At 48.4% G+C, this 16,752-nt stretch overlaps 1 protein-coding gene across 1 annotated transcript in view; it reads right to left on the reverse strand.

The window, feature by feature from the left end:
- Positions 1 to 16,752, reverse strand: part of slc5a9 (solute carrier family 5 member 9) — a 98,163-nt gene that overhangs the window by 23,771 nt on the left and 57,640 nt on the right. The window contains exons 7-9 of the mRNA XM_038794306.1: positions 11,369 to 11,574; positions 5,538 to 5,673; positions 5,051 to 5,158 (exon numbers count right to left, since the gene is read on the reverse strand). Of these exons, the coding sequence (XP_038650234.1) occupies positions 5,051 to 5,158; positions 5,538 to 5,673; positions 11,369 to 11,574 (450 nt within the window). The remainder of the gene's footprint in view (positions 1 to 5,050; positions 5,159 to 5,537; positions 5,674 to 11,368; positions 11,575 to 16,752) is intronic.

The following is a 16,752-nucleotide window of genomic DNA, read 5'->3' on the forward strand; positions in this document are numbered from 1 at the left end:
TTTCAGTGCACGGCCAGTCCCATATACTTTGTTTCTGAAAGTAGAGGCTGAACTGGAGCGAATAGAGAGCCTCGGGATAGTATGACCAGTGCAGCTAGCAAAGTGGGCTGCACCAGTGGTGCCCAAGCCCGACAAGTCGATCTGCCTTTGCGGGATTGACAAACTAATGGTTAATATTGTCTCACATTTAGATCGGTACTCCGTGCCCCGCATAGATCTATATGCCAAACTGGCAGGGAGTCAAACCTTCACCAAACTAGATATTAGCCATGCCTACCTCCAGCTAGATCTGGACAAATCATCCGGGAAGTACGTGATGATTAAAACCCATAGGGTTTATATGTATCTACATGCCTGCCCTTCGGAGTCTTGTCAGCATGTGCCAATTGTCAACGCATGATGGAGAACATTCTCCATGGGCTATCTATGGTGGCAATATACTTAGATGTTGTACTAATCAAAGGAGTCACATAAAAAGACCACCCAGAAAACCTGGAGGAGATTTTGAGATGATTTTCTGACGCAAGTGTCCATCTCAAACAAGAAAAATGTGTGTTTCAGGCAGCAAAGTGATCTGCCTCGGGCAACGAGTTGATAAAAGAAGGCCTACACATCGTGGAGGATAAACTTAAGGCCATTAAAGAGGCACCGACCCTGTAAAACGACAGGATTAAAATGCTTGCGAGGCCTCGTAAACTACTACGGGAAATTTATCTCAAACTTGGCCATTTTATTGTCACCCCTGCACACACTGTTAAATAAATACCAGAAGTGGTCATTGCAGATGTCACAGAATAATGTCTTGAAAATAATCTTTATTGTCTTCATGAAGATGAAGCAGCAGTTACTATCATCAAACATCCTGGCTCATTATGACCCCAAGAGAGAACTGGTATTAACATGTGATGCCTCTCCATATTGAGTAGTGGCAGTCCTTTCCCATCGATGGGATGATGGCACATAGCGACTAATAGCATATGCATCCAGAACCTTGGCAGACATGGAAAGACGCTATTCTCAGATTGAATTTGAAGGACTGGCTGTTATTTTTGGGGTGAAAAAATCCCACCCATATGTGTATGGCTAACATTTCACAATCATAACAGACCATAAATCCCTTCTGGGCCTTTACAAAGAAGATGAAGTGATTCCCCCCATCGCCTCTGAGCGATCCAACGTTGGGCATTATTGTCAGCGGCCTATGACTACTCTCTCAAGCACCGCCCAGGAACTCACATTGCCAAAGCAGATGCTCTGAGTCACCTCACACTGGCCACAAGCTTGGTCCCTCTGCTGCCGTTGGAAGGAGCCATCATGACCTTGAACTTTCTGGATACCTGGCCAGTATCTGTGAAGAAGATTCAAGCGTGGACTCGCACTGATAAAATTGCAGCTTATGATCTTCAGTGGTGGAATCAGAGGACACCCCACGGATGACATGGAAACCTTCCTCATTGAATGACAAGAGCTGAGGGTAGAAGGTGGCATCGTCCTGTGGGGAGCCTGAGTAGTTGTCCCCCGCCCAGGTCAGCACCTAATTCTGACAAAAGTACACAATGGACACCCTGGGGTATCCAAGATGCAAATACTCACAAGGATCTGGTGGTCTGGGCTCAATACAGACACCGATAATCTGGTGCAGCAGTGCCTCATGCGCCAGGAAAACCAGAAGCTCCCACCTTTGGCTTCTTAGTACCCATGGGAATGGCCAGGAAGACCATGGGTATGGGTGCACGTGGACTTCGCTGGCCCGTTCCTGGGATCGATATTCCTTATTATGGTTGACCCAACGAAAATGGCTAGGAGTACATTGTATGTCATACAATAGAATCATAGAATAGAATCATAGAATACCCACAGTGCAGAAGGAGGCCATTTGGCCCATCCAGTCTGCACCACATTCTGAAAGAGCACTCCATCCAGACCCATCCCCAACCTATCCCTGTAACCCTGTAACCCCAATTAACCTTTGGACATAAGGTACTGTGGGAGGAAACCAGAGCACCCGGAGAAACCCACACAGAACGTGGCAAGTCAACAGAGTCACCCAAGGTCAGAATTAAACACAGGTCCCTGGCGCTGCGAGGCAACAGTGCGCCACCATGTCTTTCGATAATAAAAAAACTCTGGCAAATGTTTTGTCCCTGTGGCAGACCAGAGGTCTGGAGAGGAGAGGGGGGTGGCGGCAGTACAGGAGATTCCGTTATGCGGAACTCTGGAGATGTCTCCCAAAGGATGCTAGGAGTCGTGCTGGAAAAAACTGTTTCGGTTTCGTATAAAGTCAAATCCAAGGGAAGGCTGTGAAAAAACACCCGGACCACCTGAGAAGCAGGGGACCCACTCCAGAGAAGAGAATTTCAGCAGACACAAGGTCCCTGACACCAGTTGCGACTACCTTGGCAAGGGGACTTAGCCTATAGGGGAACCAGAGCCATTCTGCCATTCAGCACTGAAGATGAGCCTCAACAAGGAAGTGACGATCCCCAGTCTACTTCTCGACCTCGATTTGGCTCCGTCTGCCGCCAATCCGAGGCCTTTTACCAAACAACGAAAGAGGCCTCATCGTCACGGGAGTGAGGGGGATGGTTCGGACTGGAGGGAGCGGGGATGTGATAACCCTCACGAGGACCATGGGGATCACTGATTGATCTCCCTGCGGGTTTCGCAGAATCAAAGTTCCTGTGGTGAGTGGGTGGAAGCCCATCCAGCTGGGGCTTGTTAATGGGACCTTTAGATGTAGCTCCCAGACCCGAACCAGCAATTCCTGATAGTCGTGGGCTGGGACGTTTGTTTAGTGTGCCACGGTAGCAACATTCTTTTCAGTTTAAAATAAGCCAGATTGGTTTTCACTTTGTGCCTCCTGGAATTATTACAGGATCGATAGGCGTTGCTGCGTATAGATCAACAGGTGGTACTAAGTATAGGATCTGTAATTGGGCATTATGTTGAAAGTGAATTTCTGTTTTTGCTCCATTTAAAAAAAATTATTTTGTGGGATGTGAGTATCGCTGGCTCGGCCAACATTTGTTGCTCACTATGAATTGCCCTTGAGAAGGGGGTGGTGAGCTGCCTTCTTGAATTGCCACAGTCTATTTGGTGTGGGTACAATGCTGTTATGAAATTCCAGGATTTTGACCCAGCAACAGCAAAGAAACAATGATCAGGAGCGGGAATCTCTGCTATCCGGCGGCGCGGGCCGTACTGGCGCCGAGGAGTGGTGTGAACCATTCCAGCTTCGGACTGCCCGGAAAGTGCGGAATCCTCCACACCTTCAGGAGCTAGGCCAGCGCCGGTGGGGTTGGCGCTGCACCAGCCAGCACCGAAGGGCTTGGTGCCGCGCCAACGGGCGCCGAAGGGCCTCCGCCGGCCGGCGCAAGTTGGCGCATGCGCAGGAGCGCCAGCGTGTACTGGCGTCATCCTAGTGCATGCGCAGGGGGGTTCTTCTCTGCGCCAGCCATGGCGGACTGTTACAGAGCAGAGGGAAAGAGTTCTCCCACGGCACAGGCCCGCCCATGGATCAGTGGGCCCCGATCGCAGGCCTGGCCACCGTGGGGGTCCCCCCCAGGGCCAGATCCCACCTGCGCCCCCCCGAGGACTCCGCAGGCCACCCGCAGAGCCAGGTCCCACCGGTACGGACCTGGTATAATATATGCCGGCGGGAATGGCTGAAAACGGGCGGACACTTGGTCCACCGCGGGCCGGAGAATCGGCGGAGGTGGGGGGAGGGTGCTGCCAATGGCCGCCGACCGGCGTGACATGATTCCCGCCCTCGCCGAAACACCAGCACCTGAGAATCCGGCAGCCGGCGTCGGGGCGGGATTCACACCGCTCCTCCCGGCGATTCTCCGGCCTGGTGGGAGTCGGAGAATCCCGCCCGTAGTTTCAAGTCAGGATGGTGCATGGCTTGGAGGACAACTTTGCAAGTGTTAATGTTCCCATGGGTCTGCAACTCTTATCCTTCTAGGTGGTAGAAGTCATAGGTTTGGAAGGTGCTGTCGCAGGAACCTTGATGAACCTAGTACACATGGGTGCCACTGTCACCAGTGACAGAGGGAGTGAATATTTAAAGTGGTGGACGGTGTGCCGATCATGTGGGCTGCTTTGTCCTAGATTACGTAAAACGTTTTGAATGTTTTTGAAGCTGCACTCATCCTGGCAAGTAGAGAGCATTCCATTACCGCTCTGACTTGTGCCTTGTATATTGTGGACAGGGTTCAGGGAGTCAGGAAGTGAGTTATTCCCTGCATAATTCCCAGACTCTGGCTTGCCCTTGTAGCCACAGTATATATATGACTGGTCCAATTAAATGTCTGGTCAACGCAAACTTCAAAGGTATTGATGGTTTCAAATCTAAAGCAATACCATCCATTGGCAGATATGTATGAGGCCTCTTTCTGAATCAGCTTATACAATAGGCAATTCAGCCATTCCCCCCAAAAAAGCCATGAAAAGGTTGAGGGTGGAAGAGAGAGGGAAACTGTTCAGCTTAATTTTACTATTTGATCCAACGCATTCCTGCAGGGCAGGGAAGAGTTAAATTCACAAAATCTTTGATTTTGGTCATTTAGAGCCCGTGCTGAAATTTTGAGGTGTTTGGAAAGTTAATGAACCCTACTGTAATTTTCAAACAAAAGAAATTCTTCCCATTTGGAAAGCAATGATTTTGTAAGTTCTGCACTGAATGAAAGAGTCTGAATGGAGGCGAGGTAGCTCCCTCCAGTGAGAAAAAAGAAAGATAAATCGCACTGTGCCAGTTGACTGACAACGAGCTACAGAAGTGGACTAAGTGGTTTACCTGTCTGATCTCTGCTAGAAAACTGGCACCTTGCTCACATTGTGCATCGCCAGAAGGTGAAAGGAAACAACTTTTGTGATGTTAAATAATTTAACTATGAGTGAGTATCAATAGTTGACAGTTTCAATAGTCTTGCTTGTGAATAGGCCCAGTGAAGGACAATGTATACCAAGCAGGAGACAAGGAACAAAGAATAGGCCCAATGCTCATAAATATGCATTTCTAGAACTAAAAGATAATAATGCACAGTCTCACCTACAGGCATAAGTTCCATTACCAGTTTGGGGTATGCAATGTTTGAACATCCTACTCTGGCTCCACAAATGGACTCACAGACAGTAGGGTCCACACATGCCACTTGATCTGGAAATGTTGAAATTAATTGTTTCAGGTCAGTAATTGTACAATTCACGTAAATGTATTATTTAACTCTTAAAAACCATGCATAACATAGATAACATGATCAACCCATTTGTGTTGTGAATCTGTCTGATATCGACAGGTGTGCTATTCGCACAGAACTGACTGAATAGGGTTGTCGCTCTTGAATAGATCAAATTAAATCATTGTTATTCATCTCTCTAAGACTTTACTGACATAGATGAATTACATAGATACCACAAGAATACTTTAACACTGAATTGATCATTCAATGCAAAGCAAGTGCTGCAAGTTGAAATTGTTTGAATGATGGTTTAAAACTAAAGCCTTTTAAAGACATTCACATCAGTTTTATACGCACCTGGATACAGTGCTCTACTAATCATGCCTGGCCAAACAACAAAAAACATAGGCAGCATCTTCAGGTAACCTCCCAAAATTGATCCTCCTTTAGCGTGAGAAAGATTTCTTGCTGAAAGGGATCTTTGTACTATTACCTATTTAAAACAGAGAACTACAAATAAATTGAATAATTGAGAAATATGTCTTACAATTGTCATCTCATTAGAATCTATTAACATTAGCAGCAAGCAGTATTTATTATAGCAGGAGCGATGTTCAATTGATAGCCACCCAATTCCTGAAAATGGGCAGTCAATGAGTAGTCACCTGTCAGCTACAATGGGCAGGCCAAGTGGGCACCCCACCAAGTTTGCTACTGGCATTTTTAAAATAGCAGGCATGCCTCAGAGCAATTCATGGAGGCACAATCAATTGAGACGAGAGGGTGAAAAATCTAACAGAATTGGCAGTTAGAAAGATTTATTTCTCTGATAGTCATGAAGTTTGACACGGTAAACTATGACATAATGGCACCCTAAATGTACACTGTGGAATACTAACATACAAACACTTAATGTCTTTGTTTAGAGTTCCTCTTTGCATAGTTAGAGGCATGAATCTATTTATTTTAATGGGTTAGCATTTCCACGAAAATAAAAAGAGAAAAATGTCAGATGCACAAAGTAAGCATTTGCATCTCAGCATCCCACAGCTTAATTTCAGTGCCAGTAGGCCAGCAATTACTGTTGATAATAATAGTGAGAAAAAATGCTTAACATCGCTAATATATGCTTGTTAAAGTAACATAGAAATTTAAAGCCAATTCATTCAGCGATCCATTCATCTGCTGTTATCACCAACAATCATCTCTAATCTAATAATTATCCTATTTAGGATAAATAAGAGAGTCTGAGCTCTCCACCAATAGTGAATAAGGGTACGATTTAATGGAAATATTTTAGGTGTGATTTTGTCCACGTTTGGTGGGGTGTTGCTCGATGGCCGAGTTGGCAATCACTGCCCGTATTTAATGGCACTTAATGCCGGAAATGAGCTCCAATAAACTTCTCACCATTACTGGCTGTCTTGCCGGACTCACGTCACAGGCCCTCACCACTAATTAAAATCAGGCAGAGCTGATTTTAAACGCTTCCTCACCACTCACTTGCAGTCAACACACAAGCACAGCAGCAAGCAGACCTGCTCCTTGCTTTGGGGATGCCAACCTGCCCAAGCTTCTCGACGCTGACGATGTGAGATGGGACATGCTGTTCGTCCGAGTGGGTCTGAGGACTAGAAACACTGTCACCAATACCGCCTGGGAGGCAATGGCAGCCGCAGTCAGTGTAGGCAGCATGACCAGGAAGACCGCCGTACAATGTCGGAAGAGTATCAACGACCTCCACCGAGCTGCAAGGATAAGTTACCACCTCTCTCCTCCATCAGTTCCACCTGCCACCCCTCAAGTTTCCAAACCCCCCAATCCTTCCCACCTCAATGCACTGGCTGACATCTCACACCCTTCCCACTACCAATTTTTGTGTTTGCTTCTCAGAACCCACTGGCACCCACCAGCACAACGCCTTCGTGTCCAGGTGTGGTGCCCACATATGCCATCTGCTATAGACCCCACCTGACCATCACGTGACTCGCAATGCCGTCTCTTTGACCCGCAGGAGAAGATTTCCCATAATAAGTGTGAAAGAGTCAAGACGGGTGAGGGGGGTGGGCGGAGTACCAAACATTTGAATCCTCACCGTCTATGAGGAATGGACGCTGCAGATCATAGGGTGGACTGAGGAGAGAGCAGTCACTGACAACAAAGTTGGCCTGTGCCACAGAGGTAAGCATCCAAGAGACCACCTCGGAGGAGAGTTATGAGGAGACCATCACAGCTATCACCCCACATTCCACCAGCGCAGTGACACACACCACACAGTAGTGAACAGGTTTCTGGGCACAATCTGGTGAGCACAACACAGTTGCTGATGCACATCGGATGGAGGTAGAAACATCCAAGGGAGTCGGTGGTCTGCTGGACCCCAGGTCTCAGCAGAGTCTCAGTCAGATGCCGAGCCTTTGGACACATTTTTCCCAGAGCTGACGCAGATGACTGCCGTGACATTCAGGATTGGATGTCAGTAACATTCCAGTGAGTGCGTAGCCGATTGGAATAGTCCTGCTTCAGGGGTAGGAGATGATACCAACAATGCGTGGCACCACCACCGCAGTGGAAAGCCTGGAGCACAATGTCCGAGATCATGGCTGAGGGCCTCAGCATCATTCCCAGATGCTGAGGGACATGTCCCAGGCATGGCCCATGTCCTCACTCCAGCTGCCCCTCCATCCCAGGGAGACCCCTAGGACCCTACAGGCACCATCAGGAAGGAGGAAGTGCTGGAGGCCAACCTGGGTCCTGCCACCAAGGAGATGATGGCGGTCTCCAGTTCTTCCGAATAATCCCCTCCTGACGCTGGCGCATCTCAAAGACAACAGGCAGAACAGGATAGGGAAAGAGGGAAATGGGTGGGATAAAGTGGAATGGGGGTGGGGGGGGTGTGGAGGGTTTGGCGGTGGGGGGAAGTAGAGGGATTGGGAGGATTGATTGAGAAGGAGAGATTGGGGGAAGGGGGACTGTGGAAAGGATGGGAATGTGGGGGAGGGGGAGCAGGGGGAAAGGAGTAAAGGGGGGTTGAGCTGATGGAGAAAGTCTTGTCCTACAAGAATCAGGTGAAGAAGAAGGCCCCCCTGGTCCTCGGGCATGGTGGACCCTTGCCGCCGCTTGTCCTCCATCCTCTGGCTCCACCTATGGGTCCTCCCCGTGCTTGTATAAGGCTCTGGTCAGTCCCCATTTGGAGTATTGTGAGCAGTTTTGGGCCCGTAGCTAACAAAGGACGTTCAGGCCTTGGAAGGGGTCCAGAGGAGGTTCACATGAATGATCCTTGGAATGAAGAGCTTGTCGGATGAGAAACGATTGAGCATTCTGGGTCTGTACTTGTTGGAGTTTAGAAGGATGAGGGGGAATCTTATTGAAACTGACAGGATACCGCAAGGCTTGGATAGAGTGGACATGGAGAGGATGTTTCCACTGGTAGGAAAAACTAGAACCAGAGGACACCATCTCAGACTAAAGGGATGGTCCTTTAAAACAGAGATGAGGAGGAATTTCTTCAGCCAGAGGATGGTGAATCTGTGGAACTCTTTGCTGCAGAAGGCTGTGGAGGCCAAATAACTGAGTGTCTTTAAGACAGAGGTAGATGGGGGCAGCACGGTGGCGCAGTAGGTTAGCACTGCGGCCTCACGGCGCCAAGGTCCCAGGTTCGATCCTGGCTCCGGGTCACTGTCCATGTGGAGTTTGCACATTCTCCCCGTGGTTGCGTGGGTTTCGCCCCCACAACCCAAAAATGTGCAAGCTAGGTGGATTGGCCAAGTTAAATTGCCCCTTAATTGGAAAAGATAAATTGGGTACTCTAAATTTATAAAAAAGACAGAGATAGATAGGTTCTTGATTAATAAGGGGACCAGGGGTTATGGGGAGAAGGCAAGAGAATGGGGATGAGAAAATATCAGCCATGATTGAATGGTGGAGCAGACTCGATGGGCCGAGTGGCCTAATTCTGCTCCTATGTCTTACGGTCCTGCCCTCCATCACTGCTGGTCCACCTCCTTCTCCTCAGATGAGGCCGATGTCCCTCTGCATCCTCCTCCTACAGCATGTCGCTCCTCTGCTTTGCAGGTTGTGGAGGGCACAACAGACCATCACAAAGTGAGAACATTATGAGCAGTCAGACGTACTGCTCAATGACAACACGGGTGGCAACATGGGCCTCGTTATATCGGGTCTCAGCCTCGCTCTCCGGCCTCCGCACTGGCGTCATCAGCCAGGACCTCAGTGGGTATCCCTTATCCCCCAAGAGCCAACCCATCATCTCCAACTGTCGCAGGATGTAGCTGCAATGCACGCTCCCTGGTAAATGTGCACAAACGGGCACGATCCGGAGGTGGTGGCCACGCACAAGTTGAACATTCAGTGAGTGGAACCCCTTCCTGTTAATAAGGGCAATCCCTTATGCCACGGTGCACACAAGGCGACATGCGTGCCATCACACTCACCCCCGGCCCATCAGGAGCCCCTAGACCCCAGACCCTTGCTGGTATATTAGGGAGACGATGATCAGGTGCCCTCCCCAATCCACATACTTACCCTGTGGTCACGAGGATATTCCCAGTGCTGAAGCCCAGTTCTTGAGTGTTTAATTGTTGGCTGCTGGCTCTATGGCATTGACGCTTCTACAGTTCAGGTAAACTGCTCTGGCTTTAATGTTTGATGGAAATGCAATGTAATAATCATCAGCTGGGGCATGGCACAAGAAGCAACTTCAGAATATTTTGTTTATTAAATAGTCAACAGTAACAAAGATTTGAAAATCAATTCTGCAAAATTCCATGTATCACACTAACCATTAAATAGCAAGGAAATGTCACCGTTCCATATCGGTACCAATACAGAACTATATCAGCTCATTTTCACAAAATAAAAGGTATTACCCCTCGCAGGTTCCTCAACAGAAATAGAGGATAAGCCTGAGAATGTGTTATCATGTCGAGAACTTTGTAGTAGAAATGGTCTGTCCATCAATGTGTGACATATTCCACGTATCAGTGCTATTCTCCCTCCAGGAGCCGCAGGTGTGCAGGCCCTCCCACACGGCCCAATCTCACCAGAACCAAATCCTGATATCCTCATATTCCACCGGCGCTCAAGGTGCAGTTGAACATCATTAACTTCCAGCGTGTTTAACCTGCGGTGACGTGCCAGTTACATGCAGCACTCATCACACCAGCAACAAAAACATCAGCAATTCTGCGAAGCATTTCTTCAATGGCATCTTAAGGTGGCCCATTTGGATCAATATCACGAACCAGATCTCGCAGCGTCTTTTTGCTTCAAACTGGATTGCCTTCTGGACTCACCCAGTGTTCCAGGACCTAGGTACCTTAGAAAAAATTGTTCTTCTTTCCTGCTACTGAAAAGGAAGCAAACAGCATCTGCAGCCACCAGCAGGTGCAAGGAGCAACCACAACCTGCAGCTGTGAAGTGCTCATACAACTAACAAGGCCAATCCTTTATTAGCAATAGCCTTCAGCTGTGAAGCTAGAGGCTGCTCACAGTCAACAGTAGGGTGAAGTCGACTGCTTAAGTAGGGTGTTCTTTGCAAGGGCCGGTGAAGACTCAATGGGCCGAATGGTCTCCTTCTGCATTGTAAATTCTATGAAAGGGAGTTGAAGTGACTGTCAGCATAAACCAAGAGTAGGGCTTTGTCCTGGAAGTGTTTGATAGGACAGACAAGCAGCGATTCTAGTTGACCCTGTTATGGGTATCCACAATATTTAAAGATGGCTTGAAGGCCTCACAAATGAAAAGCCCCTCAATCTGCCCCCAGCCCAGGTGCAACTTCAGCCTCTGCGCCACTTTATTTCAGTTGCATAGTTTTGTGAAGACCAATGCAATGCAGAATCTTGATCTGTTTATTATATGCTCCAACTCCACAACCAAGTGTGCTCCTTCAAACTTCAGCAAGTCCTTATGGTTTCACTGATAAGTGAGTTCCTTGTCTGCTTATTATGGATGAATGGACATATGGTTACGAGTGTCAAAAAACAGAAAACCAAAGGTGGCTAGAAAATGAGAAAAGGAAAGAAAATAGTTGTCGGAACTCCATAATAAAACAAATTGTGCAATTAGCTTTTGCAATAATATACTCTGCCAGGAATCTAGCAATATGGAGATCAAGTAGACAATTGTTATCACATTTTCTCAGTTAATGTCTTCAGGCTGACATGGTTTACCTGATCAGTGCACCAGCACCATGTGGCAAGCACTGTGAGACCAAATATGAGCCCAGGCCAAGGGATATCACCAGTGATAGGATGTCGAAACATGTGGAAAGCATCAGCACGTGGAATGTGGCATGAAGTGTTTGCCACAGTGATGTTGGGTATTGCTTGGAAATACTTCTCCACTAGCCCTGGGTACCAACCAACTTTCTGAAAACCTGAATACACAAAAGTTTATTTTTAGTTCGACAGGCCATGAGGACTTTTACAATTCATTCATGCGTTTCACTTGAAACATGTATTAAAATTACATTAAAAGAGAATGATGCTTAATACCTGTAACATCGCATACACTCATGAAAAAGTCAATCTCGTGTAGAAGTAAGCTGCATGACCTTCGACCCCAAAATATGATTTTCCACATACCCCGTGTCAAAATCGGCCATGGTTTTCAGGGATCAAACTGTGTTGTGGTTATTAATTATTTATCAGTAGTTACTATGCTTCATTCATTTAAAGGCAAAAGTGGGGATCTTTAGATTTCTCCTCTGCCAATCATTGTGGCAATCTTCCAGCCAATCGACAAGAGCAATGTGTACCACATGATCGAAAAAGGTGTCTTCATGAAAGAATGGTAAGTATGCAGCTCAAATTAAACGGCAGAAAAATATGACAGAGTGGGCTAACAAGCTTCAGCAAGATGGTCAATTATCGCACACGAAGCCATCAGACTCTTTGCCCTCAGAGAAGCAAAGAAAGATGGTTGTTCAGAATTCGAGACTGGCGCCAGATGGTGCACAAGATTTATGAAAAGGCGTGATTAAGTATTCTGTCAGAAAATGAAAAATTTGCGGCAGCTGCCACCTGAACTCAATGATGTAGTCGTCAAATTTCACTGTTGTGTTATTCGATATTGAGAGAAGAATGCATATTGAGTGGCCTGTGTTGCAAATATGGATGAACTACCGGTGAACTCTGACATGCCAGCAAACTAGTTAATAAGACTGGGGAAAAATAATTTATTGTAAAGTCGAACATCCATGAGAAGATGCTATTCACACTGGTTTTACTTTGTATGGCGGATTACACAAAACTAAAGCCGATGGTGATATTCAAGCACAAAGCTCTCCCCAAAGTGCAAGGCGTTGTCATCCAAGAAAGCTGAATGGATGAAGATGGCTGCAAAAAATTGATCAAAAAAGTGTGTAATTTGAGACCAGGAGGACCACACAAAAGAAACAAGTTCACTCCTCTGAGACATGTTGAAATAGTTTGTGATGTGAGATCAACCAATGCCGATGTGGCAGTTATTCTAGGAAGTCTTATGTGTGTTGCCCAGCCTTTTGGTGTGTGAATAAATAAATTTCCCAAGGCCAATATCCTAAAGATATCGAGCGGAATTTTGAGCCTGCATTAGCCATTAGCGAGAATGGCGATACGGGAACAAAGTCTCGTGAGAGTCGGGAAACACGATTCTAGCCGGCGAGGTTGTGTTTCCCGATATTTCACACACCACGCCAGTGAAATAATGAGGCTCCCATCCAAGTAAGTCGGGAACCTCAAGGAAATGCATTAACATAGAATTAGTGAGCATCCTGCCGGGACTTCCCCCCCCCCCCCCCCCCCCACCTCACTGAATATTGCGTGCCAGTGGCAATTTACAACAGCTGTTTAGAACAAGAACCTTGCAATGTCACATCCGAAGAGGATATCGGAGATGAACGCTCAGGTTGCCATCACGCTCCATGGTGTCAATTGGAGAGGGGGAACCAGAGAGGACGTGAGGGGCTCAAATAAGTGAAATTCGGGATCGAGGGTGGGGGGGGGAATGGTTCAGTCTCAGCATTTCACGAGGGTTGGGGGGGTTGGAAGTTAGCTTGCAGGCCTTGTGTCCCTTCATCGCTGTGTGCCTCTAGTCTCAAGGGGCCTGGCGATTGGTGTGCAAGTAGTGCTTCTTGGATCCCTGGGCTACTGGCGATATCACCGCTGAGGGATTGTGACAGCAGGTGTATTGCCCAGGTGAGTTTTAAAGAAGTGATTTTTTTCACACAGCATGTTTAGTCGGGTATTTCCCGCCGCTGGTTATTAAACGGGACTCTGCTTCATTTCAGGGCCTGCAGTACACCCCCCAGAGGGTCTCCCGCTTTATGGTGGTCTGCTATGCCCTTCGCAACCTTGCACAGCAGCGGGGCGACATGTTGGAGGAGGAGGAGGGACATGCGGCCTCATCCGAGGAGGAGGAGACAGACCAGGATGGGCAGATGGACGAGCCCGAGGAGGATCCAGTGCTGTAGCAAAGGTCTGACATGCCAGGAGGATTGGGGAGGTAATAATCACTTATTGTTACAAGTAGGCTTCAATGAAGTTACTGTGAAAAGCCCCTAGTCGTCACATTCCGGCGACTGTTCGGGGAGGTATCATAGAATATACCATACAGAAGGAGGCCACTCGGCCCATAGAGTCTGCATCGGCTCTTGAAAGAGCACCCCACTTAAGCCCACACCTCCACCCTATCCCCATAAACCAGTAACCCCATCTAACCTAAGGGCAATTTAGCATGGACAATCCACCTATCCTGCATATCTTTGGCCTGTGGGAGGAAACTGGAGCACCCAGAGAAAACCCACGCAGACACGGGGAGAACGTGCAGACTCCGCACAGACACTAACCCAAGCCGGGAATCGAACCTGGGACCCTGGAGCTGTGAAGCAATTGTGCTAGCCACTGTGCTATCGTGCTGCTTATCGTCTCCAGATTCTCATAGGACGAGGCTGTGTCCATCAGCTCAGCCGCCCTAGTATCATCCCTCCTGCCCCCAATTCCTCTTCCTCCTCCACCCCCAATCACCCCCTCCCCTCTTCACACCACCCTTCCCCATCCACACTGTTTCACTCTCCAAGGGTCTGTGTAAAATCACTCCAGGGTGATGGGCCTGTGTTGGTGCTGTCAGCGGGTCACTGTACAAGACAGGAGAGTGATGATAACTCACTGTGAGGAAAATTCTAGTGCTTCTTAGTTTCTGCAAAAGTCTGACTTAATGTGACAGAGGTTTCACATGTTATCAGGTGTTACATTTTTTAATAGTGAACATTTTACATTTCCATTCCCCCTAGCTGGAGATAGTGTACCCCTCAGTGCCCACTAAGTGCTTTGCACTCTTCTTGATCTTTCGTGGCCCAGTGCTACTTCTAGGTGTGTCTCCAGGATGTACATCAGAGGTTGAGGCAGCCTTCTGCTTTCCACGCCCTTTCGTATTTGATGCCCTGACGGACGTCCTCTGGAGGGCCTGAAGCTGGAGGACGCTGGTCAACATACCTGCTTCACAGCATCGTCGTGCCACCCTGTTCTTCCTGCTGCCCTAGAGATCTGCCAGTGTCAGGAAGGGGGGATTCAGAAGAACTGGAGACCGCCGTCATCTCCTTAGTGGCAAGACCCAGGTTAGCCTGCATCACCTCCTGCTCGCTGACGGTGCCATGGCCCTGGGAACTCCATGAGATGGTGGGGCAGATGGAATGAGCTCCAGAAGCCTCTGAGTCTTCTGGCTCTGCAAGTCCTGGCGGCTTCCCATGGTGTCAACGCCCTCAGCGATGCTCCTCAGTGATTGGGCCATGCTCTGGAGTGCCTTGGCAATGTCCAACTGTGTCTGGGACATGTCCCTCATTGACTGGGACATGGTGTCGAGGCCTTCAGCCATTGTCGTCACAGACTGAGCCACGCCTTGGGAACCACTACTCAAGACGCCTGGGTCATGCCCCAGGTTTTCCACTGCAGTCGCCACCCAAACAGTGTAGGCCTGGGTGCCAGGCATCTCCTGTGTCCAAAGGTGAGGGGGGGGGGAAACAACTCCTGATGGCTCGGCCTCATCAGATGGATATCCTGCGAGCCACTGGGCATGTGGTCAGTGAGAGGGAAAGGTCATTTTGTTTGACATGAACAATTCACTTGAGACAGGTCATCTCGGTGAAGGGGTAATGGTTTCTCACCTCTGTGGCGCTGGCCAACCTTGCTGTCAGTGGCTGCTCTCTCCTCAGAACACCATGATCTCCATAGCGGGTGAGGGCTGGGATCACTGGCATCTCACACCCTCCTCCCCACCCCCATCTTGGCCCCTTCCCACTTATTGTGGGCTATCATCTCCTGTGGGGACAAAGAGAGGGCATTGTGAGCCGCACGCTTGATGGATCAGGTGAGTCTTTAGCAAGTGGAATGCGTGGGCACTGCACCTGGGCATAAATGAGTTGTGCTGGTGAGTGCTAAGGGGTTCTGAAGAACAAGCAAAAAGATCGGATGTGGGGAGGGTGCAAGTGATTTGGGAGAGAGGGGAGAAATTGAAGGATGGCAGGCGAAACTGATGCCAGTAGAGAGGTGATAACTTACGCTTGCAACTCGTTGGAGGTCGTTGGTCTTCCGACATTGGACGTTGGTCCTCCTGGTCATGCTGCTGGCACTGCCTCCCAGGTGGCATTGCTGACCCTGCTGCTGGCCCTCTGACCCCCTTGGGGGAACAGGGTGGCCTGCCTCTCATCCATAGCATCGTGAAGCTTGGCCAGGTCGGCATCGCCAAAGCAAAGAGCAGGTCGGTGCGGTGCCACGCTTGTGTGTTGACTGGGAGTGAGTGGTGAGGGTGCGTTTAAAATGAACTCCCCCTTATTAGCGGTGAGAAGCTGAGACGCATGTCAGGTGAATTAGACGGCGAGACTGCCAGGAATGGTGAGAAACCCGTGGAGGCTCATTTTTGGCACTAAGTGCCGTTGAATATGGGCTGCGATCTCGCCAACGCGGCCATCATGAAACACCCTGCCAAATGTACCCAAAATGATATTATGACATTTTTCTGTAAAATCACGCCTGTATCTGTGCAGTCCTTTCTGTGCATGTCATTGAAGGGTACACAGACTGCAATTTTATCTGCTATCCCACACAAAATTTAGCAGGAGAGTTTCATAGAAATCTGGAGATGGAGCCTAGACTCAATTCAACGCACTCTAAGGTCATGTTAGGCGTTTGATAAGGTTTAAGGTGTTTGATAAGGTTTAGGCGTTTGATAAGGTTCCCCATGTTCGGCTTATGAAGAAAGTAAGGAGGTGCGGGATAGAGGGAAATTTGGCCAATTGGATAAGTAACTGGCTATCACATAGAATACAGAGGGTGGTGGTGGATGGAAAGTTTTCAGACTGGAGACCAGTTACCAGTGGTGTACCACAGGGATCAGTGCTGGGTCCTCTGCTATTTGTGATTTTTATCAATGACTTGGAGGAGGGGGCTGAAGGGTGGGTCAGTAAATTTGCTGATGACACCAAGAATGGTGGAGTAGTGGATGAGGTGGAGGGCTATTGTAGGCTGCAAAGAGACATAGATAGGATGCAGAGCTGGGCCGAAAAATGGCAGATGGAGTT

The sequence above is a fragment of the Scyliorhinus canicula genome, chromosome 4 (assembly GCF_902713615.1).
Source record: "Scyliorhinus canicula chromosome 4, sScyCan1.1, whole genome shotgun sequence".
Classification (NCBI taxonomy): Eukaryota; Metazoa; Chordata; class Chondrichthyes; order Carcharhiniformes; family Scyliorhinidae; genus Scyliorhinus; species Scyliorhinus canicula.